The sequence below is a fragment of the Stegostoma tigrinum genome, chromosome 11 (assembly GCF_030684315.1).
Source record: "Stegostoma tigrinum isolate sSteTig4 chromosome 11, sSteTig4.hap1, whole genome shotgun sequence".
Lineage (NCBI taxonomy): Eukaryota > Metazoa > Chordata > Chondrichthyes > Orectolobiformes > Stegostomatidae > Stegostoma > Stegostoma tigrinum.
Genome location: NC_081364.1, coordinates 65,875,852 through 65,903,392, shown reverse-complemented (window position 1 = coordinate 65,903,392; position 27,541 = coordinate 65,875,852). Strand labels below are relative to the sequence as shown.

Here is a 27,541-nt window from a genome sequence, read left to right as displayed (position 1 = left end):
ATCGCTGTTCCTTTACTGTCGCTGGGTGAAAATCCTGGAATTCCCTCCCTAATGGCATTGTGTGCCAACCCACAGCAGAAGGACTGCAACATTTCAACAAGGTGGCCCACCACCACCTTCTCCAGGGCAACTAAGGATAGGCAAGAAATGCTGGCCAACCAGCAACGCCCATATCCCACAAGTGAATAGAAAAAAACATTGTAAGTCATAGCTTCACCTACAAGCACAGAAAATCTACTTGAGACTGAAGAAGTAGCACTGTTGAGGGAACTGTGATCCTGAGTATTTTTCCATCATGTGTGATGGCTAAATAAAGTCCATCATCAAAAGTCACAGCAAGACCAGAAGCAGATATTAGGGTGAAACTACTTAAGAATGACAACAGTTCAACACAAGTGTTTGGCACGTTATTGTTAACTGAAGCTCAAGAAGCAGATCCATAGTTAAACAGGTTAGTACATACAACTCAAACTGAAGCCGAGGCTGAATGGGTTCCAACATGGTGTTAAATTAAAAATAGAGTTCTGATGAGATATTGTCACAGACCTGCAGACAAAGAATGGATAGTTGCTCATTAAAATAATGATACCTCCTAGATATCGTTAGGAAATATTGCAAGTAGTACATGAAATTCTTTTCACAGGACATATGGGAAAAGAGTTAACAGAAACATCAATAAACTGGTCATTTACATGGCCACGATTTCATAAAAATGTAGTGCAGTTTTGTAAAATACAGGTGGTAGGAAAATCTTGATACATAATTAAATCAGCACCTTTGACACCCAAACCATTTTTAAAGAATATTCAGTCGAGTGTTTACTGGATTGTCTAGGACCATTATCAAAAATGAAAGCAGGTTACAAGTCCATCCTTACAATTATGGTCATGACAGCTTGATAACCAGAAGCTATCTTTTAAGGATGATTATAGCTAGGGTAGTCGTGGGAAAGTTAACAATTTTTATACTCCTTATGGAATACCAATTGAGATACAATCTGATCAACATCCCAACTTCACGCTAAAGCTTTTCAGGAAATCATTAGCGGTTTGGGAATAAAACAATTGAAATCAACTGCATATCTTCTGCGAACACAGGGAGCTTTTGAGCTGCGATCAACCCTCAAAACCAAGATTTAGACATAGTGTCATGGATACTCACAGGGCTGGAACTGTACCGAAATTAAATTTCTTATTATTTGTTACCTGAGATGCCCTGAGTAAATCTACTGGATATAGTGATTTGAATTGGTCTACAGTCAAGAGACTGGGGCTTCGATTAAAACTGATGAGGGAGATGTTCTTTAATGAGACAGAGAATCCTTAGTGTTGGGTTATATATTTCTAGCAAGACTCACAGGGGAAGGCAATGGTCTGGTGGCATTATCACTGGACTGTTAATTCAGAGACCCACTGGATATAGTGATTTGAATTGGTCTACAGTCAAGAGACTGGGGCTTCTGTTAAAACTGATGAGGGAGATGTTCTTTAATGAGACAGAGGATCCTTAGTGTTGGGTTATATATTTCTAGCAAGACTCACAGGGGAAGGTAATGGTCTGGTGGCATTATCACTGGACTGTTAATTCAGAGACCCAGATATCATTTTCTGGGCACCTAGGTTCATTTCTTGCCACAGCAGATGGTGGAATTTGAATTCAATAAAATATCTAGAATTAAGAATCTAATGGTGACCCTGAACCCATTGTTGATTGTCGGAAAAATTCATCTGGTTCATTAATGTCCTTTATGGAAGGAAACTGCCATCCTTACCTGGTCTTGCCTACGTGTGACTCCAGACCCACAGCAATGTCGTTGTCTTTAAACTGCCCTCTGGGAAATTAGGGATGGGCAATAAATGCTGCCTGATCAGTGACACCCTCATCCCGTGAATGAATAAACGAAAAAGAAAGGATCATGTAGGGGTAGCATAAGAGCATTTAAAAGTTTCACAAGAAAGGAAATAAAAGAATGAGCAGATGAACATTCAGCAACTAGTTTATTTTCCCTTCTGGTTGCTGTATGATGTGGCTTTTAGTGAGCAAGATGGATACATTTTTAAAAAGCATGAACCAGGCACAATATACCTCCTGCAGACCAATGAAAGTTTGCACAGAAGGAAAATCAAGAAGCAGCATTCTGATCAGTACAAGAATCATATGAGCAAATCCTGTGAAAAGGGAGATTTGAACTGCTTTCCTAGATTTTTCCATTGCTCATAACACTGACATTTTTTTTCCTGAACCTTTGTGCATATATGTAAGGCAAATTTATTAGGAGTTAGAATTTTAAGTTGTGCTTATTATGTACAGAAATCTGGTCTGTGCTTTCTGACAAACCAGATCTAAAAGATAGGTAAATTCGAGAACCTTTATATACTTTCTAAAATCTTTAACTTTGTGACAAATCTGGGGATAGCAAGGCTTGTTTATTGGGTGTGCAAACCCATTGAAGCACGATGATATATAAAATGCAGGATACTTACCCACATAAATATATACCAGCCTGATATACATTAAATAAATGAACATGACCAATTTTTACCTGAATACATAAAATGCATGATACAGAAATTTGATATACACCTAAACATACACGCACACGCAATATATATACTGAAATATTTGAAACACATGATATTACCCATATACGTAGCTAAACCTGATATATACTTAAATGTATACACCTGCCCAATGTATACACAAATATATACACTAACTTGATGTAAACCTAAATATATACTCCCTAACATATACTGAAAGATATAAGCCAGCCCAACACATACACAATTATACACGCTCACCCAATATACACCAAAATATATAAGCCAGCCCGATATATTTAAATAAACGTACATGCACAATATATACTAAAATATAAACACCTGCCTGATATATACCCAAACGTATATGAAACACGATATCCATTAGCCCGATATGCACACACTCAATTTATACAGCCAATACACACCTCTCAGGTTACACCTATCCAATATATATTAGTTTGCTATACACATGCTGATTTGTATCATCCTGTTAATGCATAATGCCTGAAATGCATGTATCCAATATATACCAGCTCAGGGTGACGGGGAGGAAGGAAAATGTGTGGGAAAATGGATGGGGGATCAGGGAAGAGAGAGACAAACAAAAGCAGAGGAGGAGAATAGAGAAGGGAAATTTGATGACAGTGTGTCAAAGAGGTGAGGGACGGGCTAATGTTGGGATCAGAAGGAAGCGGGGCATGGGAGTGGAGAGTGAAAGTGTTGTGTTGGTGGGACAGGGAAGGGATATTGGTGGAGGGAAATGTGAGGGATATTTGTGGAGAGAGGTTTTGGAGAGGGAGTGGGAGAGTAAGAATATTTGGAGAGAGTAAGGATATTTGGAGTTTAGGATGGTATTTTGGGAGGGGAATATGAAAGGATATATGAGGAGGGATGGATAATAGAGTTTGGGGAAGTAGAGGTGTCATTTGTGGGGAAGTAGTTGGGTATTTGTGGAGGGGGTATTTTCAGAGCGAAGTGGGAAGGGGAAAGGGAGGGGAGGGTCTTTGTAGGGCGGACATTGATACTTGTGGAGTGAGGCTACTTGGGGATGGGAAAGGGGTAAATGGGGACATGGCTGGAGACTAGGTGTCATTAGGAGGGAATATTTGTGGATGTGGACAGGGTATTTGGGCAGGAGGTATACATACAGTATTTATACATAGTGAGAGGATTTTTGGGGTAGGGCAAATTGGAAGAGCATACTTGAAGAAGGTTTAGGGGCATTTCAGTAGGGAGTATTTGGGAAAGGGCATATTTATGGATGCACAGGGGTCATTGGTGGAGAGGTAACTGAGGTGCGGTTATTTGTGAGTGGAAGTGGGCATTTGAGGAGGGGAAGTAAAGGTAACACGAGGAGAGGGAGAGGAGGAGATTGAGGAGGGGTACTTGAAGAGAAGTCAGGGATGGAAGAGGTATGGTGGAGAGGTAGTTGGCTATTGTGAAGAGGGAGGAGAAGGTAAAGGGTATTTGTAGCATGAGGTTGGGAGGAATAGCTATTTGGGAATTGGATGAGGGAAAAGCATTTGGAGAGGGGGCTGGGAACTTTGGGGGTAGGGAGGGATAAGTGGCGAGGGATGGGGAATAGTATTTGGGGATGGGGTAGGATATTTGCATATATGGGGAGGGGTGTTTGGCGTAGGGTGGTGGTATACAGAGATTAGGATTTGGGGAGGGGAGATGTTTTTGATGGGCTGGAGGGATTCCTATGGATGGAATTACTTAGGAATTGGAGCAGCATTTGAGGATGGGGATGCATATTTGGAAAGCAGTAGCTAAAAAGAGAGCTGGGAATGGAGAGAAATATTTGGGGACGGTTTAATTGAGGAGGGGATTTGGGGAGTGTGTATTTGTGGATGGGCAGGGCATATTTGTGAATTAGGAGGAAATTTGAGAATGGTGTATTTGTGGATGGGGTGGGGCATTTGGGTAAGGGAAATATATGGCTGGGGATGATGAATTGGTGAGAGGGTGTTTGTGAATGAGGAATTGGTATTTGGGGAGGGTATATTTAGTAAAAGTGGTATTTAGGAATGGTGTTATTGGATGGGGTATTTGAGGCTGGGGATGGGAATGGGTATTTGGGAATAGAATGGGTATTTGGCAGGGAGCATAGGGAAGGATACTTGGGGAGGGATGTGAAGTGGTATTTCAGGAGGGGCAATGATAAGGAATGGAAGGGGTATCTGGGGAGGGATGGATATTTGGTGATCTAGTGAGGGTATTTGTGGATTTGGCTAGGGAGGCACTTGAGAGTCATAGAGCTGTACAGCACAGAAACAGACCCTTTGGTCCAACTTGTCCGTGCTGACCAGATGTCATAAAGTAATCTATTCCCATTTGCCAGTATACCTCTAAACCCTTTCTATTCATATACCCATCCAGGTGCCTTTTAAATGTTGTAATTACAGCAGCCTCCACCACCACCTCCTCTGGAGCACATTCTACACACAAACCACCTTCTGCATAGGTCCCTCTGTCTCCCTAAGCCTAGCCCTCTAGTTTTGTACTCCACTACCCTGGGGAAACGACCTAATGTATTTACCAATTTAATCTATTTAATATTCCAACTGCTACAGTCAATGTATTTGGGTAGGGAAGAGAAGGTGTCTTTGGTGGGGTGGTGAGGGACATTTGTGGAGTGGGGGTATTTGGGAATGGAGAAGAGAACTCGGAAAGGGAGGTCTGGGGTTGGAGAGAGAATTTTAGGGAGGTGGTATTTGGGAAGGATATTTAGGCATGGGGAGAGGTATTTCGGGATCGGACATTTATGGATGGGGATGGCCTATTTATGGATGGCGAGTCTGGTATTTGTGGATGGAGAGTGGTATTTGGGGAGGGAGAGGAATATTTGAAATAGGAGTGTTTGTGAAAGGGAATTATAGAGGGGATGAGTATTTGTGGTTCGGTATTTGGGCAGGGGAGGCTATTGTGGATGGGAGCGGTATTTGAGCAGGGAGAGGGCTATTTGAACAGGGGATGGGAATTTAGACAGGGGGAGGTGTATTGTGGATGGAAAGGGCACTTGATTGGGGGTGTATTTAAGCAGGAGAAGGGTATTTGAGCAGGGGAGGGGTATTTAAGCAGGTGGGTGGGGTATTTGATCAGGGCGAGGTATTTAAACGGGGGATATATGATCAGGGTAGGGGTATTTAAGCGGGGCAAGGGTTTTGAGCAAGCGGAGGGGTATTTGATCGGGGCGGGGTATTTAAGCTGGGGGTAAATGATCGGGGAGGCGTATTTAAGCTGGAGATGGGGCATTGGGGGCGGGGTCGGGACCGACTCCGCCCTATGGGCGCAGCGCATGCGTGCGGCGGGCTTTAGACCGGACTGAAGATGGCGGCGACGGGAGCGGGTCCGTGAGGAGAAGTCGGGACAGAGTGGGTCTTCTCTGAGAAACCGGGGTCTGCGCAAGCTGGGTAGCACAGGTCAGCGGAACCGAGGCCCATCCGAAACCGGAACACTGTCGACAGGGAAACTGAGAGATTAAAAGTGAATGAGAGGTCGGGGGGGGCCGAGATCCTCGTCACTGACCCCGCCCACCCGTCACTGACCCCTCCCCACCACCCCACCCTCGTCACTGACCCGCCCCCACCCTCGTCACTGACCCGCCCCCACCCTCGTCACTGACAACACCCCGACCTCTGTCACTTACTGCCCCCACCCCACCGTCACTAACCACTAACTCACCCTCCTACCCCACCCGCTCCACACCCCCGTCACTTACTCTTCCCTGCTTTCACTGACCCCTCCCCCATCACTGACCTGGCCCCCAAAACTGACCCCTCTCCCAACACATGACTTGCTTCCATTCTTGACCCCATCACTGACTTCCCTCCATTCAGTGACTCCCCCCTCCCCCAATTACTGACTTGCCCCTAATCACTGCCCCACCTCACCATCGTTCCTGGAAGCTCTGCAATCAGTTGATCTCCTCGAATTGCTGACCCTCTCCTTTCTGTGACTCCTCCACGAGTCTGACACTGCCCCCCACCAAAGCACAATGACCCTCTTCTCCCCATCACTTAGGCTCCTGCATCACTCTGAGCCCACACCCAACACTCCCCTCTCACCTAGGCTCCTGGATCACTCACATCACCTCCCCCAACTAATCACATGGACCTCACTACTCAGTGGCCCTCCAGATGCATGCTGACTTTTCCAGTCCCCACATTTACCACCCTTCCAACCATGCTAACCCCCTAATTTCCACACTGACCCCTGTGACTCACACTTGATCTCCAGATCTCACCGACACCCTCCAGACTTGGCTGACATCTTTCAATATCATTCTTCTCTACTGTCCCTGTGTCCCTTGAATTTTTAAAAATGTAGGCATCTTCAATGTACTTAACAATCAATCCTCCACAGCTCTTTCGGATAGAGAATTCCAGCTGATGTTGGAGTGTCTTTCATATTGAACTGAGGCAATCAGCGATCTATTTCCTACGATTCGTCTCATGCTAATTCCCCAGTAGGCTAATTCTCAAAGTTTGCTCTTAAGTTTACTTTGATTTCACTTGCTGCCTTATGTTTTCAGTTCTTATCTGGCCAGTTATCCTTTGGGTAGCTCACTGCCTTTCAGTGCAAGTAGTCAAGCAAATGTTGGTCTTTGAAATAACTTTCTTATATCTGCTACTAACATTACCATCTTCCTTGGGCACATGCTAAGCTCACGCTGAATAATAGATAACGGCAGCCATCTCAGAACATGGAGTGAAAATACTGAAGCTGTTTCCTCCACTAAATTTGTTTTTACATAGTTTTACAAATTGGAGAGACACTAATTTGGAAAATGACGTCTAAAGGCACCAGCACATCCTACTCCAGGAGAAGTTATCGGTTGACCTCTGATACAGAAAAACCAAAGGTCACAGGTATGTTTGGTATCAAGGGTTGGGACAGCCTGAGTGATCCTAATTGTGATGTGTGTGTGAACATCCTATATCTACTTAGTTTGTGAGAGAAGTATACTTTGTTTGGGAAGTACTTAAAAATAACGTGAAAGATTGGCAAATTGAACAACTGAATGTATCTGGATGGAATTGTGACCTGTGAAACTGCTTGGATGGGAAATGTGTTTTTGTCTCCTGTTTCACTAATCGATGACTTGGTGGCATTCCCCACAATTGTAAGCCCATTGAAATCCCATGTTGCTGGCAACTATGTTTGGATTTCAGCACTCCGAAATCTAATTGGTGGCAGCCCCGACTCAACAGTAACGCTCTCACCCTACGTGCAAAGGTTGTGCAAGGCTAGGAAATGCAAGTATACTCTGATGTTATTTTTAACGGCTTCAGCTGATGCAGTGTGAATAGTTGTGATGCCATCAGGAGTGGCTCTCCCATGTTAGGTGTGCGGTCTGTGAGCGATGGTCTGACTTAGATGACCAGAGGTTGAAACCTGGGACTTCACTAGGTGGGATCCATCACCAGGTTGCAGTTGGAAATCTTTGAAATTAACCAAGTGGTTTGCCGACCAGAGGTAGGTCTGTAACCACTTTACAGGGTATGATGGTATTCCAGTCAAGACTGCTTGATTTCAGACAAGTGTGAAGATTTTACTTGTGCGACTGTGTCAAGTAGAGTGCTTTATTATTTGGTGATGTTCTCCTTCACAAAGGATATTTTTGTTATAGACATTGTGGATTTCAATGTGTGCCAGCATAGGAAGTAACAGAAGCTCTCTCGATGCCAGAGAAGTAATCTTCATCATTGCTTGGAGCTGGGCATCTACCTTGTTGGTCCAGCAGTTCCTGAACCTGTTGAGCAGCAGTATTCTAAGATAATAAAATGTGAGGCTGGATGAACACAGCAGGCCAAGCAGCATCTCAGGAGCACAAAAGCCGACGTTTCGGGCCTAGACCCTTCATCAGAGAGGGGGATGGGGAGAGGGAGCTGGAATAAATAGGGAGAGAGGGGGAGGCGGACCGAAGATGGAGAGTAAAGAAGATAGATGGAGAGAGTATAGGTGGGGAGGTAGGGAGGGGATAGGTCAGTCCAGGGAAGACGGACAGGTCAAGGAGGTGGGATGAGGTTAGTAGGTAGCTGGGGGTGCGGCTTGGTGTGGGAGGAAGGGATGGGTGAGAGGAAGAACCGGTTAGGGAGGCAGAGACAGATTGGACTGGTTTTGGGATGCAGTGGGTGGGGGGGAAGAGCTGGGCTGGTTGTGTGGTGCAGTGGGGGGAGGGGATGAACTGGGCTGGTTTCGGGATGCAGTAGGGGAAGGGGAGATTTTGAAACTGGTGAAGTCCACATTGATACCATATGGCTGCAGGGTTCCCAGGCGGAATATGAGTTGCTGTTCCTGCAACCTTTTGGTGGCATCATTGTGGCAGTGCAGGAGGCCCATGATGGACATGTCATCTAGAGAATGGGAGGGGGAGTGGAAATGGTTTGCGACTGGGAGGTGCAGTTGTTTGTTGCGAACTGAGCGGAGGTGTTCTGCAAAGCGGTCTCCAAGCCTCCGCTTGGTTTCCCCAATGTAGAGGAAGCCGCACCGGGTACAATGGATGCAGTATACCACATTGGCAGATGTGCAGGTGAACCTCTGCTTAATGTGGAATGTCATCTTGGGGCCTGGGATAGGGGTGAGTGAGGAGGTGTGGGGGCAAGTGTAGCATTTCCTGCGGTTGCAGGGGAAGGTGCCGGGTGCGGTGGGGTTTGAGGGCAGTGTGGAGTGAACAAGGGAGTCACGGAGAGAGTGGTCTCTCCGGAAAGCAGACAGGGGAGGGGATGGAAAAATGTCTTGGGTGGTGGGGTCGGATTGTAAATGGCGGAAGTGTCGGAGGATAATGCGTTGTATCCGGATGTTGGTAGGGTGGTGTGTGAGAACGAGGGGGATCCTCTTGGGGCGGTTGTGGCGGGGGCGGGGTGTGAGGGATGTGTTGCGGGAAATACGGGAGACGCGGTCAAGGGCGTTCTCGATCACTGTGGGGGGAAAGTTGCGGTCCTTAATGAACTTGGACATCTGGGATGTGCGGGAGTGGAATGTCTTATCGTGGGGGCGGAGGCGGAGGAATTGGGAATAGGGGATGGAATTTTTGCAGGAGGGTGGGTGGGAGGAGGTGTATTCTAGGTAGCTGTGGGAGTCGGTGGGCTTGAAATGGACATCAGTTACAAGCTGGTTGCCTGAGATGGAGACTGAGAGGTCCAGGAAGGTGAGGGATGTGCTGGAGATGGCCCAGGTGAACTGAAGGTTGGGGTGGAAGGTGTTGGTGAAGTGGATGAACTGTTCGAGCTCCTCTGGGGAGCAAGAGGCGGCGCCGATACAGTCATCAATGTACCGGAGGAAGAGGTGGGGTTTGGGGCCTGTGTAGGTGCGGAAGAGAGACTGTTCCACGTAACCTACAAAGAGGCAGGCATAGCTGGGGCCCATGCGGGTGCCCATGGCCACCCTCTTAGTCTGTAGGAAGTGGGAGGAGTCAAAAGAGAAGTTGTTGAGTGTGACGACGAGTTCAGCTAGGCGGATGAGAGTGTCGGTGGAGGGGGACTGGTCGGGCCTGCGGGACAGGAAGAAGCGGAGGGCCTTGAGGCCATCTCCATGCGGAATGCAGGTGTACAGGGACTGGACGTCCATGGTGAATATGAGGTGTTGGGGGCCAGGGAATTGGAAGTCCTGGAGGAGGTGGAGGGCGTGGGTGGTGTCACGGACGTAGGTGGGGAGTTCCTGGACCAAAGAGGAGAAAATGGAGTCCAGATAGGTGGAGATGAGTTCGGTGGGGCAGGAGCAGGCTGAGACGATGGGTCGACCAGGGCAGGCAGGTTTGTGGATTTTGGGAAGGAGATAGAAACGGGCCGTGCGGGGTTGGGGAACAATGAGGTTGGAGGCTGTGGGTGGGAGGTCCCCTGAGGTGATGAGGTCGTGAATGGTGTTGGAGATGATGGTTTGGTGCTCGGGTGTAGGGTCATGATCGAGGAGGCGGTAGGAGGTGGTGTCGGAGAGTTGGCGTCTGGCCTCGGCGATGTAGAGGTCAGTGCGCCATACTACCACTGCGCCACCCTTGTCTGCGGGTTTGATGGTGCAGTATTCTGTGCAGTATTCTGTTGGTGGGCAAACCAGGGTGAGTGAAGTGGTAGGTAGTGTGTTGGCTCTCCCAGATGCTACCTGCCAGTTCTTGTATGAGATTCACTGTCATCTTGACCTTGGTCCTGTCAAGATGGTCGGTCAGTGTATTTTCACAAGTGGAGATAATTAACATTGGATCATGGAAGAGTGGTCAGCAACAGAACTGAGCATGTGGTTCCTCTTTGGCCTTTGATTTGTACAGGTAGAAGGCAGAAATGACTGTCTTGACAGTTTTCGATGGAACTTTCCACTTAATGAAAAAGGTTCAGAGAGAACGTAAACCTTCATTGAACTTCATTAAGGCATAAACTGCTTTATCAGTTTTCTGAAGCTCTTCAATCTGGAAGACTTGGGCAAGTTATCAATACATGTGACTTTGCTGTGAGGGAGATCACTGGTATATATGTTGAAGACAACTGGTGCAAGGACTGATCCCTGTAAGAGCCCATTATTGGTTACATTTGGACAACTAATTTGATTTCTGTTGATCACCAATGTTTGCATGGTTGATTACTACCATGGAGTTGATTAGATCTGAATAAAAATCATACTGGACTCAAAATTTTAACTGTTTCTCTCTCTCCACTGATGATGCTAGACATAATGAGTTTCTCTAGCATTTTCTGTGACTGTTGTAGTTGATTAACAGTCCCTCTTCCGCACCTACACAGGCCCCAAACCCCACCTCTTCCTCCGGTACATTGATGACTGTATCGGCGCCGCCTCTTGCTCCCCAGAGGAGCTCGAACAGTTCATCCACTTCACCAACACCTTCCACCCCAACCTTCAGTTCACCTGGGCCATCTCCAGCACATCCCTCACCTTCCTGGACCTCTCAGTCTCCATCTCAGGCAACCAGCTTGTAACTGATGTCCATTTCAAGCCCACCGACTCCCACAGCTACCTAGAATACACCTCCTCCCACCCACCCTCCTGCAAAAATTCCATCCCCTATTCCCAATTCCTCCGCCTCCGCCGCATCTGCTCCCACGACAAGACATTCCACTCCCGCACATCCCAGATGTCCAAGTTCTTTAAGGACCGCAACTTTCCCCCCACGGTGATCGAGAACGCCCTTGACCGCGTCTCCCGTATTTCCCGCGACACGTCCCTCACACCCCGCCCCCGCCACAACCGCCCCAAGAGGATCCCCCTCGTTCTCACACACCACCCCACCAACCTCCGGATACAACGCATTATCCTCCGACACCTCCGCCATTTACAATCCGACCCCACCACCCAAGACATTTTTCCATCCCCTCCCCTGTCTGCTTTCCGGAGAGACCACTCTCTCCGTGACTCCCTCGTTCGCTCCACACTGCCCTCCAACCCCACCGCACCCGGCACCTTCCCCTGCAACCGCAGGAAATGCTACACTTGTCCCCACACCTCCTCCCTCACCCCCATCCCAGGCCCCAAGATGACATTCCACATCAAGCAGAGGTTCACCTGCACATCTGCCAATGTGGTATACTGCATCCATTGTACCCGGTGCGGCTTCCTCTACATTGGGGAAACAAGCGGAGGCTTGGGGACCGCTTTGCAGAACACCTCCGCTCAGTTCGCAACAAACAACTGCACCTCCCAGTCGCAAACCATTTCCACTCCCCCTCCCATTCTCTAGATGACATGTCCATCATGGGCCTCCTGCACTGCCACAATGATGCCACCCGAAGGTTGCAGGAACAGCAACTCATATTCCGCCTGGGAACCCTGCAGCCATATGGTATCAATGTGGATGGTATCAATGTGGACTTCACCAGTTTCAAAATCTCCCCTTCCCCTACGGCATCCCTCAACCAGCCCAGTTCGTCCCCTCCCCCCACTGCACCACACAACCAGCCCAGCTCTTCCCCCCCACCCACAGCATCCCAAAACCAGTCCAACCTGTCTCTGCCTCCCTAACCGGTTCTTCCTCTCACCCATCCCTTCCTCCCACCCCAAGCCGCACCCCCCGCTACCTACTAACCTCATCCCACCTCCTTGACCTGTCCGTCTTCCCTGGACTGACCTATCCCCTCCCTACCTCCCCACCTACACTCTCTCCACCTATCTTCTTTACTCTCCATCTTCGGTCCGCCTCCCCCTCTCTCCCTATTTATTCCAGTTCCCTCCCCCCATCCCCCTCTCTGATGAAGGGTCTAGGCCCGAAACGTCAGCTTTTGTGCTCCTGAGATGCTGCTTGGCCTGCTGTGTTCATCCAGCCTCACATTTTATTATCTTAGTTGATTAATTGTTGGGTTTTCATCCAGCATATGATTTTAGAAAGTTTCAGCACCATGTCTGTGTGTCACACCGTGCCATAAGTACTGCATAAGTCAACAAATGTGCTCCTGGTCCTTTCAGTGAAATATATGAGAAAAACAGCATTGTTATTGATTCTAGGCTACTGGTTTCTTGGACAGTGTTGGTGTCTCTGTTCCTTTTGGCTTAAGTATGTGAGGTCAATCTCTTCTGCAGTTTCCCACCATCTTTTGTGGAGTCCTTCAGGAAGGAACTTGAGTGCTGTTGTAATATTCAAGCATGAGGTAAAAGATTTTATGAAGTCCTGGGAATAAATTTAATGGATGCCAAATTACAATAGGGGGAGAGTTACATTGTGGCAAATGCAGTTTTGAATGCGACATTGTAGTGAGCCATGTGTGGCCTTGAAGGTATAAAAGCGGTGGAAATATACTGTCATGTGGCATTTAAATAACGGCAGCACTAGTCAACTCCGTTTGTGTTCTGACTGGGTCAGAAATTTGTAAAGTGAGGTCATTTTCTTAGAGCTGGTTCAGAAACCCATGCTGAGAAGTGCTTTGTAGCTCCCTTTTCCCCTTATTAGGTAAACAGTCTGCCCAGTGTGATACTGAACCATGTAGACCAATGCTCAATTCACATTCTGAGTCCAGTTAGTGGACTTTTCAGCTTGGTTGGTAGTTAGACAGCTGTGCATGGCTTCTCTTGGGTTTTGATTGCTATGCAGTGACTGAAGTTAGGAAGAGTATGGGTGAGACAAGGACACAATTGATGTTGATTATGATGTCTCTGTAATTAAATAGTTTGATACCTGTCACTAAGGCCTCTATTTAAAGTTGGGCACTTGGAGGAGGTACTGGAGGGCTGCCAGTACCTGTGAACTATACACATCTGATCGAATTGTTGAAGGTATTAAAATATACATCATGGTAGATACAGCAAAACTATTCTCTTTGACTGCAGAATCAATGATGTGAGGACACAATTAGAAAATTAGGTGGGGCACTTAGGAGGGAAATCAAGAAGCATTTTTCACACAAGTGGTCATTTGAAGTCGGAAATTTTCTTCATTCCAGAGCTGTAACCTTCATCAATTAACCATTTGGCCAAACCAGTCTGCTGCACTATTCGGTGAGATCATAGCTGATCTGACAACTTGAAACTTCACTTTTCTACCTCACACTCATAATCCTCATTATTCTAAATCTGTCTGAACTTTGAATATATTTAAAGACCCAGTGTCTACAGCCTTTGTGGTATCCGTAGATTCACTATGCTCTGAGAGAAGAAATTTCTCCTCATCTGTCTTAAATGGGCAGCTTTTTACTCTGAAGTTATTCCCTGTGATCCTAGACTGTCCCACAAGGAGAAACAACCTCTCCTCATCTACCCTATCACGCACCCTAAGAATCTTCAGAGATAGTAGGAACTGAAGATGCTGGAGAATCTGAGATAACAAGTTGTAGAGCTGGATGAACATAGCAGGGCAAGCAGCATCAGAGGAGCAGCAAGTCTGACATTTCAGGCCTAAACCCTTCTAGACCCTATCCACGTGGTTTGGTGTTCAGTATTTGTCACAATCTAAGAGACTGTGTCTGATGTCATTTTTTTTGATGATGTAGGTTTTGTGAATGACGAACTTCTCAGCAACTACCTCCACCATGCGTTTCCCAGCTCTGAGAACACACAACAGTCTGCATCGTCCAGGTAACTACGTTTATTAGTGTCCATCTATCTCCTGTTACAACAGAACATAGATTTCACGTGCTCGGAGCTCATGAGTGTTTCTGTGTAGTGTTGGAGAGGAGGCCAAGAACTCCAAATCCTGGCATGCCTTGGCGCATGCATGTCAGCATGGTGTGCTCTATCTGAGTTTACCCTGTTGAAGCTACAAAGATCAGGAAACGCTTGGCAGTTATGCAAAAAAGAGACCCTAGGATGAGACGCATGATAAAGTGGAGCCTGCAGGATCCAGTTAGTTGGTCAGAGAAAGTCAAAGCTGTTATTTCAGCCTGCTGGTCAGTCAGTTTTCGTCAGTGAGTTAGCCAGAGAGAAATGAAGAGGCTCCATGCAGCTAAAGTGCTGCCATTAGCTGCCTTCCTACAGTTAGGGCTCAGGGAAGACCGTTGTTGGGTTACTGGGGCTTGGGGAAGTCCTGACAGAATTATCAATTCAGTGGAGTTGAAATGAAGCTGTCTGCTAGAGAGTGGCAGTTGGGCAAGAAGAGGCTTGTGAACAGCGGCAGCTCTGTGAAGCTGTAAGTTTGGTTAAAAGCTGAAGTTGTGCTAGTAATTAAACATTTGTGAGCAGTCTCAAGAATGCTGGGAACTCTGTCTTGAAAGAAGAGCTTTAACTACCGGCACATGAGCAGTTGTTAAGGCATTCAAAGTCAGAGCAGTTTTGAGAAGGTTTGGAGGGCTGGATCCGTGAAGGTGGAGATTTGATATTCCCAGTGAAAGAGGCAAAGTTTCAGTGACTACAGTGTCGCATACTCTGGGTTACTCACTGAGTGGGGTTGCCAACACTGGCTGTTCATATTCTCAAAGACATCAGCAGAAGTGACATTGCAGGAAGCTGGTAGCATGGCATTACTGGGTGAAATGAGATAAAAGAGGATTTGTAGAAAGGTTAAAAGTGAGTTAAAGTAGTGAAGGAACATAAACAGCACAGACTAGGTTAATCGAATAATACATTGTGAGACTCGTCACACTGTCTCTGCTAATGAGTCTGAAAATTTCCTTTCAGGGCATGGAAATCCACAGTGCACCACTCTTTAATCCAAGACTAATTAGTAACATTAAGAGCATTAATCAGTCTCAATACCAGCACCTGGCTAGTCTCAGCTGAGCCTAACCTTGGGTTATAATCGACACCCAAGTGAACATCATCGCAACTGTTGGAGCACTGATCATATAGTCTGTAGGCTATTCGGATATTTACGTCAGGTGGCAGCCACTGACACTGAGGTGGTCTTTTTGGATTGGGAATCAAGTCTTTGATGCAAGGAAGATGAGGTGGTACCCAAGTATGAGCTGTGATTAGCTTGCTGTTGATTCTGATCATATGGAGGGTACAGGTGCTGCTTGAGCACAACGATGTTTCGCTGATGGCTGGTTCTGCATGCCATTGTTGGAAGCTGACTTGCCCAACTGGAAATTGACACTACTTTTGGGGGCTTCTCAACCATTCCAAGGGGATGTTGCTGAGAAATCCATGGGATTTGTCTTAACTGCAAATGCTATTTGATGTGTTCTGTGAGGTGAGATGTTGAGCCGTATTTACCTCAACCTCTAACATCCAGCATTAATATAACTTGTATTCATATTGTTTTACTTTTCCAATGTTGTGTAGTCAGGTTTAACGTGTTTGTTCAAAATTTTATTCTCTTAGTAAATCCGTGGGAACTCAAACTTTGTCTACTTTACACAAAAAGATTACTGGTCCGTATCGAGATTGTAACATATGATGGTCAGGGATTGTAACAGATGTTCCTGACTGTTGAAGGCAGTATAAAATATCCTCTGGGCTGGCAATTTTGCCCCACTGCATTCTGTCTTTACTATTGGGATCAGGAGACCTAATCCAAATGTAAATTCTGGAGTGCTGTTGGTCTTTAAAATGGATGATTATTTGCATTAATGCCCCGAGTTATGATATTTGGGTGTAATATTAAACAAATAATAATGTTTCTGCGGATAATGTTAATGACTGATCAACCTTTTTCAGCAGAACAGACTTCCGGGATATTTTTCTGTGAAACTAGTAAGGCAGTGAAGCAATTACTAAAATAAGCAGGACTGGTAACGACAATGCAAAATCATAACCAAGTCTTAGATTAGATTAGATTCCCTACAGTGCGGAAACAGGCCCTTCGGCCCAACAAGTCCACACCACCCCTTGAAGCATCCCACCCAGACCCATTCCCCTATAACCCACACACCCCTGAACACTATGGGCAATTTAGTATGGCCAATCGACCTAGCCTGCACATCTTTGGACTGTGGGAGGAAACCGGAGCACCTGGAGGAAACCCACGCAGACACGGGGAGAATGTGCAAACTCCACACAGACAGTGTCCCGAGGTTGGAATCGAACCTGGGTCCCTGGCGCTGTGAGGCTGCAGTGCTAACCACTGAGCCGCAGTGCTAACCACTGAGCCACCGTACTGCCCTGGCATATGTTCAAAGCCATATGATATGGTGTATTAACTGGCTGCCTTTTCTCTGGACTGGAGATGGGGACAATTGGCCAGGATTTCTGTGCATGCTTGTTTTGCAGTGACTCTGTAGGAGACTGTACTTGTGGATAGCAGGTGAATACATAAACGACTGTGTTGACTTGCACATAAAGTTTAGTCACTTCAGCAACATTCAGGCGCGTGCTTGACACCTGTGAACTGTAGCCAGCAGAAGGATGTGATTTTAACATGGTCAGTCAGCTGGATCTCATAGAATGTGAGTTCTGTGATTGACTCTGTTAATTTAGTCCAATCAGAGAGCTGTGGCTGACAGATTAAAAAGTGGAGTGTCAGAGATCCTGACACTCTGCGTGCTAACTCTGAGGTTGTGCCAGAGTCAAAGACTTTCCATTTGTAAATACAGGATGGTTTATGACGGTGTGCTGGCCTCTGTGGAAGTGTTTCAGTGGCAATGAGAGTAAAGCACATTCTTGATGAAACTTGCATCAGCAGTCATTTTCGTCTTGGAGTTAGCGTTTCTGGTATCGTGTCATCTTCTGAAGCAGGATACCAACCTGAAACATCAACTTTCCTGCTCCTCTGATACTGCCTGGCTTGCTGTGTTCCTCCAGCTCCACACTGTGTTATATCTAAACCATTATTTGGGAAGCTTAACTCGTTCCCTGTCACTGAAGCCCAGTATGTAAAAGGAATGCGTTATTTTCTTCTGGGCAAATGGCATTGGGCACATGAAAAGCAATGAGTAATTCTGGCAGCAGTGGACCCACAGTTCTTTTTTTCTGTTATTTGGAGCCTAACCTTCTCTGAGGCATGGGACACTAAAACGTTTCGAGAATTGGCTGATTTAGTTAAGGAATATTATGACCTTCAGCTTCCTTTAGTTCTAAGATTCTATCATTTTTACTTGGCAATTTGACAACCAGGGGAATCCGTATTGGGAATTTTGACTGGTTTAAGATGACTGGCATGGGCATGTGACTGGTTTATCCCTTAATGAGATGCTTAGAGACCAGTTGGTATAATAACCATGCCAAAATGCCTCAGGAGGCTCTCCTGGATAAAGAACTGGCCTACGTCCTTGGACTTGGAGGGCGAGGTTTGTAATGGTTGTATAGAGGCCAGCCAGATGGATGTCATGAATATGAGTTCCTTGTTTGGGGTTGTTAACCTGGTCCAATCAGGGACCCCTGGCTGACATATAAAAGTGGTGAGTGTCAGATTCTGACACTCTAGGTGCTGCCTCTGACGAGGCTATGCCGGAGTCAAGGACTTGCCACGCGTAAAGTGTGGCTTGGTGATGGGATAGTGGTCTCTACAGAGTTATTTCAGAGGACATTGCAAACACAGACTCACTCCAGGGAATAAAATGCAATTACGGCCTAAGTAGTGGTACACAAATTACAGTTCAGCACGGGGAAGAAATCTGCTTTCAAATGCCTCAACTTTGGTTTGAGCACGTCATTCAGTGTGGCATGAAGCCAACATGCACTGAATCTGCTACACTAATATTATCGTGCAAGCATCCTGTTCCTGTATGTACGATATGAAAAAAACTGGGTGGCAGAATGTACAAGTTTTGATTACACACTGTAGTTGAGCATTTTGTGATTTCCTAACGGAGAGCTTGCTCATGTGTCCATGTGTGTTTGTCTCAAAGCATTGAAAGTGTTGGATGAAATGCAGGTTGTAATAGCACCTCCCCCACAATCATCTTTTTCTCCCTGTGTATCTCCACGTAGCTGCCTCTGAACATTGTATGACATAGCAAGCGCTAATAATAACCTGGCAGTGAAACTGGATGACACAGCTCAGTTTACAGTTCTGGTAGTCCGACATGTTCCAGAAAGATTGTGCTTTCATTCCTTGCCATGTTTTAACTGTGCAGTCAAATTGAAGTTGACCTTTAACACAGGTTGAAATATGATTCTAGATAGTAACTAAAATTCAAGAGATCAACTAAACAAATAAAAATGTTCAATAAATGCCTTTTTTGGTGTTGTTTGTAATTGCAGAGTTTACTAAGTCAATTTCTGGAAACTCTATGTACAAAAACAACATGCTACCATTCAGTTGCTTTTCTTTTCTGCTGTCCAGTGAGTTATTTCTATCTTTGTTTTTTCTTATTTTCGGTGGGTATTGTCACGGTTTCTATCTCTGATAGTGCTTGTTGACACATGGCTCCTCATCAGGCAAACCTTTGCTTTTTAAAGTTTTCACCTTCTGTTCAAATCCCTCCATAGCCTTGTCTCTTCTTTTTAGCTGTTCCTTTCTTTACCCTTCCAACCCTCTGAGATCTCCGCATCCCTCCTTCAATCTTGGTCTCTAGCACCTCCCAATTTTAATTTGCAGGACCATTGACTGTTGCACCATTAACTGTCTAGGCTTAGAAATTATGGAATTCCAGAGCATCTCTCCCTGTGTCTAACTTGTTTTTCCCTTTAAAGATGCTTCTTTGATGCAGCTCTCCTAAATGTCTTATATGGTTTGGGTTTCAATACGGCGGATTACGCTTGTTTGAGAATGTTTTACTATGGCAAAGGTGCATGTTTTTATTACTTCCAGTAGGGGGGTGGACGCCTCTGTCATTTGACAAATGTTCTTCTCCATTTCAGAAACTCAGGAGCAGTTACGTGAAAACTGACAGGCATGTACTAGGCTGGAGGTACATGCTGGCATAACGGGGAGTAGCACTATCTAAGGGATATTGCAACATGATAAGGAGGATGTAGATGGAACCTGGTAACGTTGGACAGCAGACGGCCTCTGAGGAAGTTGGGATGTAGAGATTAGAAGTAGTGTACAAGAGGGAATGAAGATCTGGAAGTAGTGGCAGGGTTGGCCATTGTAGTGTTATGTTAGGGCTGGGAGCACAGCACAGGTAGTATGAACTTGATAATGTCCAGTGAAAGCGGAGTGTGTGGGGAGGTGGAGTCTGGTGGAGGCTGAATGGTGCTGTTGAAACCAATCTATCAGTAAGTATAAAGAGGTAACTTGGTAAGCTGTGCACTGAAGTTAGTAATTGGTCTGCCCTTTTTAATTTGCTTTGTGTCACTAGTGTGTAATGTCTTTAAGTTGAACAGCGGGTTGTAGAGATATCAGAATTTGCATCAGGGCGACATGGGCAGTTAGAGCATTGCACTGTCTGGGCCAGAGGCACATGTTTGCAACGAGGATCCATGTGTGTCACGGCTGTTGAAAAGATGCTGATTCAGCACACAACCAAGTTTCAGCAGCATCAGGACGTGACTTAGAGCGAGGTAAAAGCTGCTGAAAGCCAAACAGATCAGTTGATGGTTACAAGATTCTACAGCTGGACCAGTTAAAGCATCAGGTTAGAGAGAAAAGGATGAAACTTACAGAAGTAACTATAATGCCTAGGACAGAAGATGGCTGGTAGACAATAATGGCTGTCATGTCAACAGCAAAATCTAGTTTTGTGGGATTTGATTAATTTGCTTTTTGCGGTTATTGGTTGTTCTTTGTGCGTGTAAAATTTGAGCTGACCGGAAATTGTAATAAGTAAGTGCATTCAAGTGTGAAATTTGAACTAGAGAGCTTTGCACCCGGCAGCCAATATAAGCATTGGGATCTCTTCCCTGCCCTTTGCTTCCCATTATTCCATTGAACAGCTTCCAATTCCTCATCCGCCATCCCATGGCCTACTAATACAAGATATAATATTCAACTTTACAACTAGTCTTGAGTGTTTGTGTCTGGTTTGTCATGTTTTTCAGAAGCATAACAGCTCAGCATCATAAATATGTAGCATTAAAAAATGACTACAGACATAAGGACTTGATTATTACATTGCTGTTTAATTTTGCTGTGTACAATGTCACGTTCTGTCTTTCACTAGGTAATGATTATCCTCTCCAATTGTCAGATTGATCTGCACTTAAATTGGTATGGAGTAACCAAGTGGTAACATCCACCAAATTATGTGCATCTGAATGTTACTTTGTAGAATTGGAAGTAAGCAGTGTTCTTTCTACACCATGAGAAATCTGTCTTTTTTGAAAACTCTTATGACTGTCACTGGCCTGGGTCTTTTCCTCTGGGTGTTGACTTGTACTGTGCTACTATTCTAAATGCCTATCTCTTGGTAGTGAACCAATAAACAATTCACCATCTCAACCGAATCCAATCTTGCTCCAGTCTGAACCCCATTCCTTCCTCATGCTGGGCTGCTGAGGTTTTTTTATAGTTTTTCCTCTCAATCCACACTGTAATCAGTTACAAGTACATGAGTAAGGGAAGCTGAATTAATGAAGAGGGATGATATGCTTTAACGTAACTTATTTGTTATGTAACAGGCTTAAGTAAGAGGAAATATGTGCTTCTGTGGCCATAATTATGTCATAAATTTGTTTCAGGAAGTTGCTGAACTTTCAGAACCTGAGTGAACATTTAGATCGGCTACTGTCTGATGGATTGGACAATGAGGCAGAAGACAAAGGTAGGATGTATAAGGTTAGAACGTAAAATCGGGCTATAATTCCAGGCTGCTTTGTGGGAAGGGCTAGTACAGTTCTATAATCCAGAGTCGTACATGTATTAATACATGGTAAGAACGGCATTTGTGCTTAATTTTGTTGAGCCTAGCTATGTATCAACATGTTTCTGTTTAGGGTCTTGTTCTCATTGTACTTGATCTGTCAATAGCCTTTTATATAGTTGACCATGCTGATTCCCTCTGTTGCCCTCCGATACTTCTTGATATAACTCCAATGGCATCCTGTCACCAAGCCACCCTTTATTTATGGAAGAACTGTACTTGACTATAGCACTGCCTTATACAGAGTCAAGCATCAGTGTCACAATATCTCACAATCACCCTTTCTACGTCAGCCAGGGCTCCCTGATTAGGCTGCATTAATAGCTCCAGTTAGGGGATTCTCATTCTTTGATGTCTAGCTGGCTGATCCTCATTATAATTGCTGCAGTTCTCTTCCTATCTATTCAGTCATAGCCAGAAACTGCAGTGCTTTCTCCTCTTCTTGCAATATGACCACTGATACCCTCCAAGGTGCAATTTTTGCCTCCCTTCTATTTCTCATTTCGTTGCTGCTCTGCAGCATCATAATCTTTAAAACACAACATGCTGCATATACGTTCTTGACACCCCACTCTGCCTCATCACTGACTCTCTCAACTTCTTCTTTGCCATTTGTCAAACTTCTTGTCTGACTTCCCGGAGGGGGAGAGTGAACAGCCAATGGTTGTGCCACTTTGGCACTAATGACATTGGCTAAAAAAAAGGGATGAGGTCCTAAAAGCAGAATATAGAGAAAAGGAAGAAAGTTGAAATATAGGACCTCAAAGGTAGCTATCTCAGAATTACTACTAGTGCCATGACCCACTCAGAGTACTGCATGAACATGTGGCTGAAAAGATGGTGTGAAGATGAGGGTTTCAGATTTGTGGGGTATTGGGAACCAGTTCTGGCCGAGGTGGGACCTATACAAACTGTACGGGTTACACCTTGGCAGGACCAGGACTGATGTCCTTGGTGGGGCCACTTGGTAGAGGTAGTTGGGGACGGTTGAAACTAGTGTGGCAGGACAATGTGAACCAGAGGACTAGGCAGTAGATGCAGAGATTGAAGGAGAGGTAGAAACCAAGGCAAATCTGACTAAGAACAGGCAGAGAAATGCTGTTGAAAAGTGCAGGGGAGGTAGCCCAATATGTATATGTTTCAGGCAAAAAGTATCATAGGCAAGGTAGATGAACTTGGAGCATTGAGCATTAGTACTTGGAACCATGACATCATCGTGTTTTTGGAGATTTGGCTGAAAGAGGGACAGGACTGGCAGCTGAATGTCCCAGGATTTAGTTTCAAATGTGATAGAAAAGGATGTAAAAGGGGTACAGGAGTTGCATTATTAGTAAAAGAGTATCTCACAGCTGTACAGAAGTAAGATACATCAGAGGATTCATGGAGTGATGCAATATGGGTAGAACTCAAGTAGGAAATGTGAAATCACAACGCTGGGAGTACAGTGCAGGTCTCTCAACAGCCAGCAGGAGATAGAGAGAATATGTAGATGGATTTTGGAAAGATGTAGAAACAGCAGCGTTGTTGTGGTGGGTGATTTTAACTTCCCCTGTATTGACTGGGACTCACTTCGTGCTAGGGGCTTTGATGGAACAGAATTTGTAAGGACCATTCAGGGGGATCTCTTTACATCGTATGTAATCAGTCCAACCAGGGAACATATTATACTGGACGTGGTATTGGGAAATGAGCCCAGCCAAGTGAATAAAGTCTCAGTGTGGGAACATTTTTGGGAGTAGTGACCATAATACTGTGAGATTTAAGTTACTCATGGATAGGGATAACAGCAGTCCTCAAGCAAAGGTATTAAATTGAGGGAGGACGAACTACAACAATATTAGGCAGGAACTGGTAAGTTTTGAGGATAAATCCATATTAGACATGTGGGAGGGAGTATTTCAAACAGCAGTTGTATGAGTTCAGGAATGGCACATTCCTGCAGGAATGAAGGATAGGTTTGACAAGTTACGTGAACTTTGGATGACTAGGGATGTTATGACCTTGGTCAGAAAGAAGAAGGAAGCATTTGTAAGGCCCAGGAGGATGGGAATTGACAAAGCTCTTGGAGTATGTAAGAAAAGTAGTGAAAAACTTAAGCAAAGAATTAGAAGAGCTAAAAAAGGCCATGAAAAGTCACTAGCAAGTAAGATTAAGGAAAATCCCAAGGCTTTTTATACATGTATAAAAAGTAAAAGGCTGGCCTGGGAAAGGGTTGGCCCAGTCAATGACAAAGGGAGGAATGTATAGGTGGAGCCAGAAGAGGTAGGTGAAGTCTTAAATGAATACTTTGCATCAGTATTCACCAAGAGAAGGAAATGGTGGAGGATGACCGCAGAGAAGGGAGTGTTGAATATTTCAGCCAAGATGGTATTAAAAAGGAAAGGTGTTATGCATCTTCTGAAGTATTAAGATAGTTAAGTCCCCGGCTGATGGGATCTATCCCAGAATATTGAGGGAGGCAAGAGCACAAATTGCTGGAGCATTGACAGACATCTTTGTATCCTCTTTGGCTGCAGATGAGGTCTCAGACAACCGGAGAATAGCCAAGTTGTCCCACATTTTTTAGGAATAGGAACAGGGATAAACCTGGAAATTACAAGCCTACGAGCCTCATGTCGATGAGAACAATTATTGGAAAAGATTCTTGGGGACAAGAACAATATGCATTTGGAAGCAAAATGGGATGAACTGGCAAGATGGATACAGAACAGGCTTAGTCGTAGGCGACAGAGGGTAGTGGTGGAAGGATGCTTTTTGGAATGGAGGATTGTGACTAATAGTGTTCCACAGGGATCAGTGCTGGGACTTCTGCTCTTCGTGATCTACATAAATGATTTGGAGGAAAATGTAGCTCATCTTAGTAAGCTTGGTGGAGTTGCGAATAGTGAGGAGGATTGTCAAGATATGGAGATAGAGATAAGTTGGCGTCCTGGGCAGAACAGTGGCAGATGGGAGTTTAATCCAGACAGATGTGAGGTGTTGCATTTTGGAATGTCACCTGCAGGCGTAAGTTATACAGTGGATGGCATAACCCTTAGGAGTATTGATATGCGGAGAGATCTGGGTGTGCGGGTCCACAGATCACTGAAGGTGGCAGCACAGGTAGATAAGGCAGTATAAAAAGGGCCTATGACATGCTTTGCCTTCATTGGAAGGGACATTGAGTATAAGGATAGACAAGTTACAGGTAGATCTGTTATAACATATTGTTTCATTAATGAAAATTGGCTGTAATGCAATTGATGAATAGTGGATGCTGCTTGGATAACATGAACTTTCTGCGGTATCGATATAGCGATTTCCCTATAATGTGATTTTCTATAGAGTGAGGTCACGCAAGAACGCAACTATCATGTTATAGGAAAACTACTTATATGCTGCAGCTTTATAGAACTCTAGTTAGCTCGCACTTGGAATATTGTGTACAGTTCTGGTTAAGACACTACCAGAAGGATGTGGATGCTTTGTAGAGGGTATAGAAAAGGTTTTCCAGGATGTTGCCTGGTATGGGGGATTTTAGCTATGAGGAAAGGTTGGATAGTCTGGGTTTGTTTTCACTGGAATGCAGGTGGTTTGTGGACGACCTGATAGAAGTTTATAAGATTGTGAATGGCATGGATAGTGTGGAAATTGAGGCTTTTTCCCAGGAAGGAGGAGTCAATTACTAGGGGACACAGATTCAAATTGCGAAGGAAGAAATTTATAAGAGATGTGCGAGACAGGTTTTTCACGCAATGGGTGGTGAGTTCCTGGAATGTGCTGCCATAGGAGGTAGTGGAAGCAAACACAATAGCAGCATTCAAGAAGATCCTGGATGGCTACATTATTAGGAATGGAATAGCGGGACACGGATCCTGTAAGCGAAGACAGTTTTAATACTACGGCTTGCAGTGCAACAAATTACAATGTCTTCTTTGGCAGCTCCTCCTTAAGTGGCAACCTTCCATCACCTCGAGAGGCAAGGTTAGCAGCTACATGGGAAAACCAGCGCCTCCGTGTTACACATCATTCTGACTTGGATATATATTGTGGGTCCTTCATGGTTGTTAGGTCAGAATCCTAGAATCCCCTACCTAATAGTTGTGGAGCAGCCTGTTCTTTAGCAAAGGATCAGTAGTTCAAGAAGAAAGGCCACAACATCTTGAGGGTGCAAGTGTGCAATAAATGCTGGCTCTGCTAACAAGGTCTCAAATTTTGAGACTGAAAAATTTTTAGAAGGTTCATAGATAAGAAAGGTACAGAAAACAGGCAATACAAAGAAAGTGGTTGAGTTACAATGCCCTTCAGTTGCACATTATGACCCCAAAGCCAACATTTTTAGTCTCTGTTAATAACTCTGCTCTCTTACAGCTGATTTCATTTCCTTTCCCCAGCCACTGTTTCAGGCTTTGCCACCTATTTGTAGGTGTTGGTGTCCTGTATAACCCTGAACTGAGCTGTCGATGCCATATCATTCTATCACAGAGGTTGCCGGTTTCCATCTCCAAAACATCACCTACCTTCTCCCCTACCTCGGACATTAAAGCGATGAATTGTTGAAAATCCCAATTCATGATTTTGTAGTCCCCCGGCCTGACTGTTTCAGTGTGCCCCTAGTTGACATTCCATGCTGTAGTCTTTGTAATTGTTGCCTGTATCCCAACTAACATCAAGTTCTGTTCATTCACCACTCCTGTAGTTGTTGACCTACAGTTTCTCCCGATAGTTGAATTTAAAATGTTCAATTCTTATTGTGGCCTCCCTTTCCTTGAATCTTTAATGTCCTCCAATCCCTCAAACGCCTCTAGTCTCTTTCTCTGTTTCTCTGATTTTAGCCTGTTGTGCATCCATCACTCTTTGCACCAGCATTGATACTCTTGACGTCTCGCCTGGACTTATTCTCTCGAATTCACTCCCTAATCTGCTGTCACTGTTTAATTTACCCCTAAAACTCCCCTTCTTTGACCAAACTTTTAATCATTCCTTCTAATTTGGCTTAATGTCTCTTTTTCGGTCATGACAAGTTTTAATAGTCCTTGCCCATTTAGGACAAAAGCTGTTTCTTTAAATATTGCCATTGGCTAATCAAATCTGTGTTGTGAACAACACGATCATTGTCTGGCCTTTCATATTGTCATATTTCTCGAACAAGTACGTTCAGTTTTTATCATAGTGGTTACCCAGGATGACAGTGCAATCATCCTAACTTCTGCAAACAGCAATGAATGCCTCAGAGACTGTAGGAACTGCAGATGCTGGAGAATTTCAGATAATGAGGTGTAGAGCTGGACGAACACAGCAGGCCGAGCAGGAAAGCTGACGTTTTGGGCCTAGACCATTCTTCAGAAAAAAGGGTCTAGGCCCAAAATGTCAGCTTTCCTGCTCGTCCGATGCTTCTTGCCTGCTGTGTTCATCTAGCTCTGCACCTTGTTATCTCAGCAATGAATGCCTTTTTTGTGACCAGATACAAAATTTCACCCTATTGAGAGCCCATATTTAGAACGAGGAACATCGGAGCCTAGGAGTACAGGATTCAGGAGCAGGCTGATTGTCCCTTTGAGCCTGCTCCACCATTCAAGAAGGGCATGTCTCCTTTGGTTGTGATCTCAGCTCCATTTTCCTGTCTGTATTCTGCCCCGCCCAACGCTGTAGCCCTTGATTCCTTTGCCTCTAAAAATATCCTTCTAAACTCAGCCTTTAATAAGTTAATTGGCCCAGCCTTTGTTTTCTGAGCAAGACAATTTTACACCTTACTGAAGGTCTAGGATGAAGATTCCTCCTCATCTCAGTCTTAGGAGGGAGACTTCTTATTCTTAAACTGTGTCCCTCAGTTTTAGTCTCACTTACAACAGGAAACTGGTATTCACCCTATGCACTTTTCTCAGGATATTACATTTTCCACTAATACTCAATTGTTTTTGTGCCATAAATAGCACGTAATGACCATCTCCACTGAGAGAA

The 27,541-nt window shown here is 45.0% G+C and overlaps 1 protein-coding gene across 1 annotated transcript in view; it reads left to right on the top strand.

Annotated features, from left to right (window-relative positions):
* The first annotated feature begins 5,852 nt into the window (after window positions 1-5,852).
* Window positions 5,853-27,541, top strand: part of LOC125460234 (E3 ubiquitin-protein ligase RNF123) — a 334,824-nt gene continuing 313,135 nt past the window's right edge. The window contains exons 1-4 of the mRNA XM_048547433.2: window positions 5,853-5,968; window positions 7,304-7,417; window positions 14,471-14,555; window positions 21,420-21,502. Of these exons, the coding sequence (XP_048403390.1) occupies window positions 7,336-7,417; window positions 14,471-14,555; window positions 21,420-21,502 (250 nt within the window). The 5' untranslated portion in view covers window positions 5,853-5,968; window positions 7,304-7,335. The remainder of the gene's footprint in view (window positions 5,969-7,303; window positions 7,418-14,470; window positions 14,556-21,419; window positions 21,503-27,541) is intronic.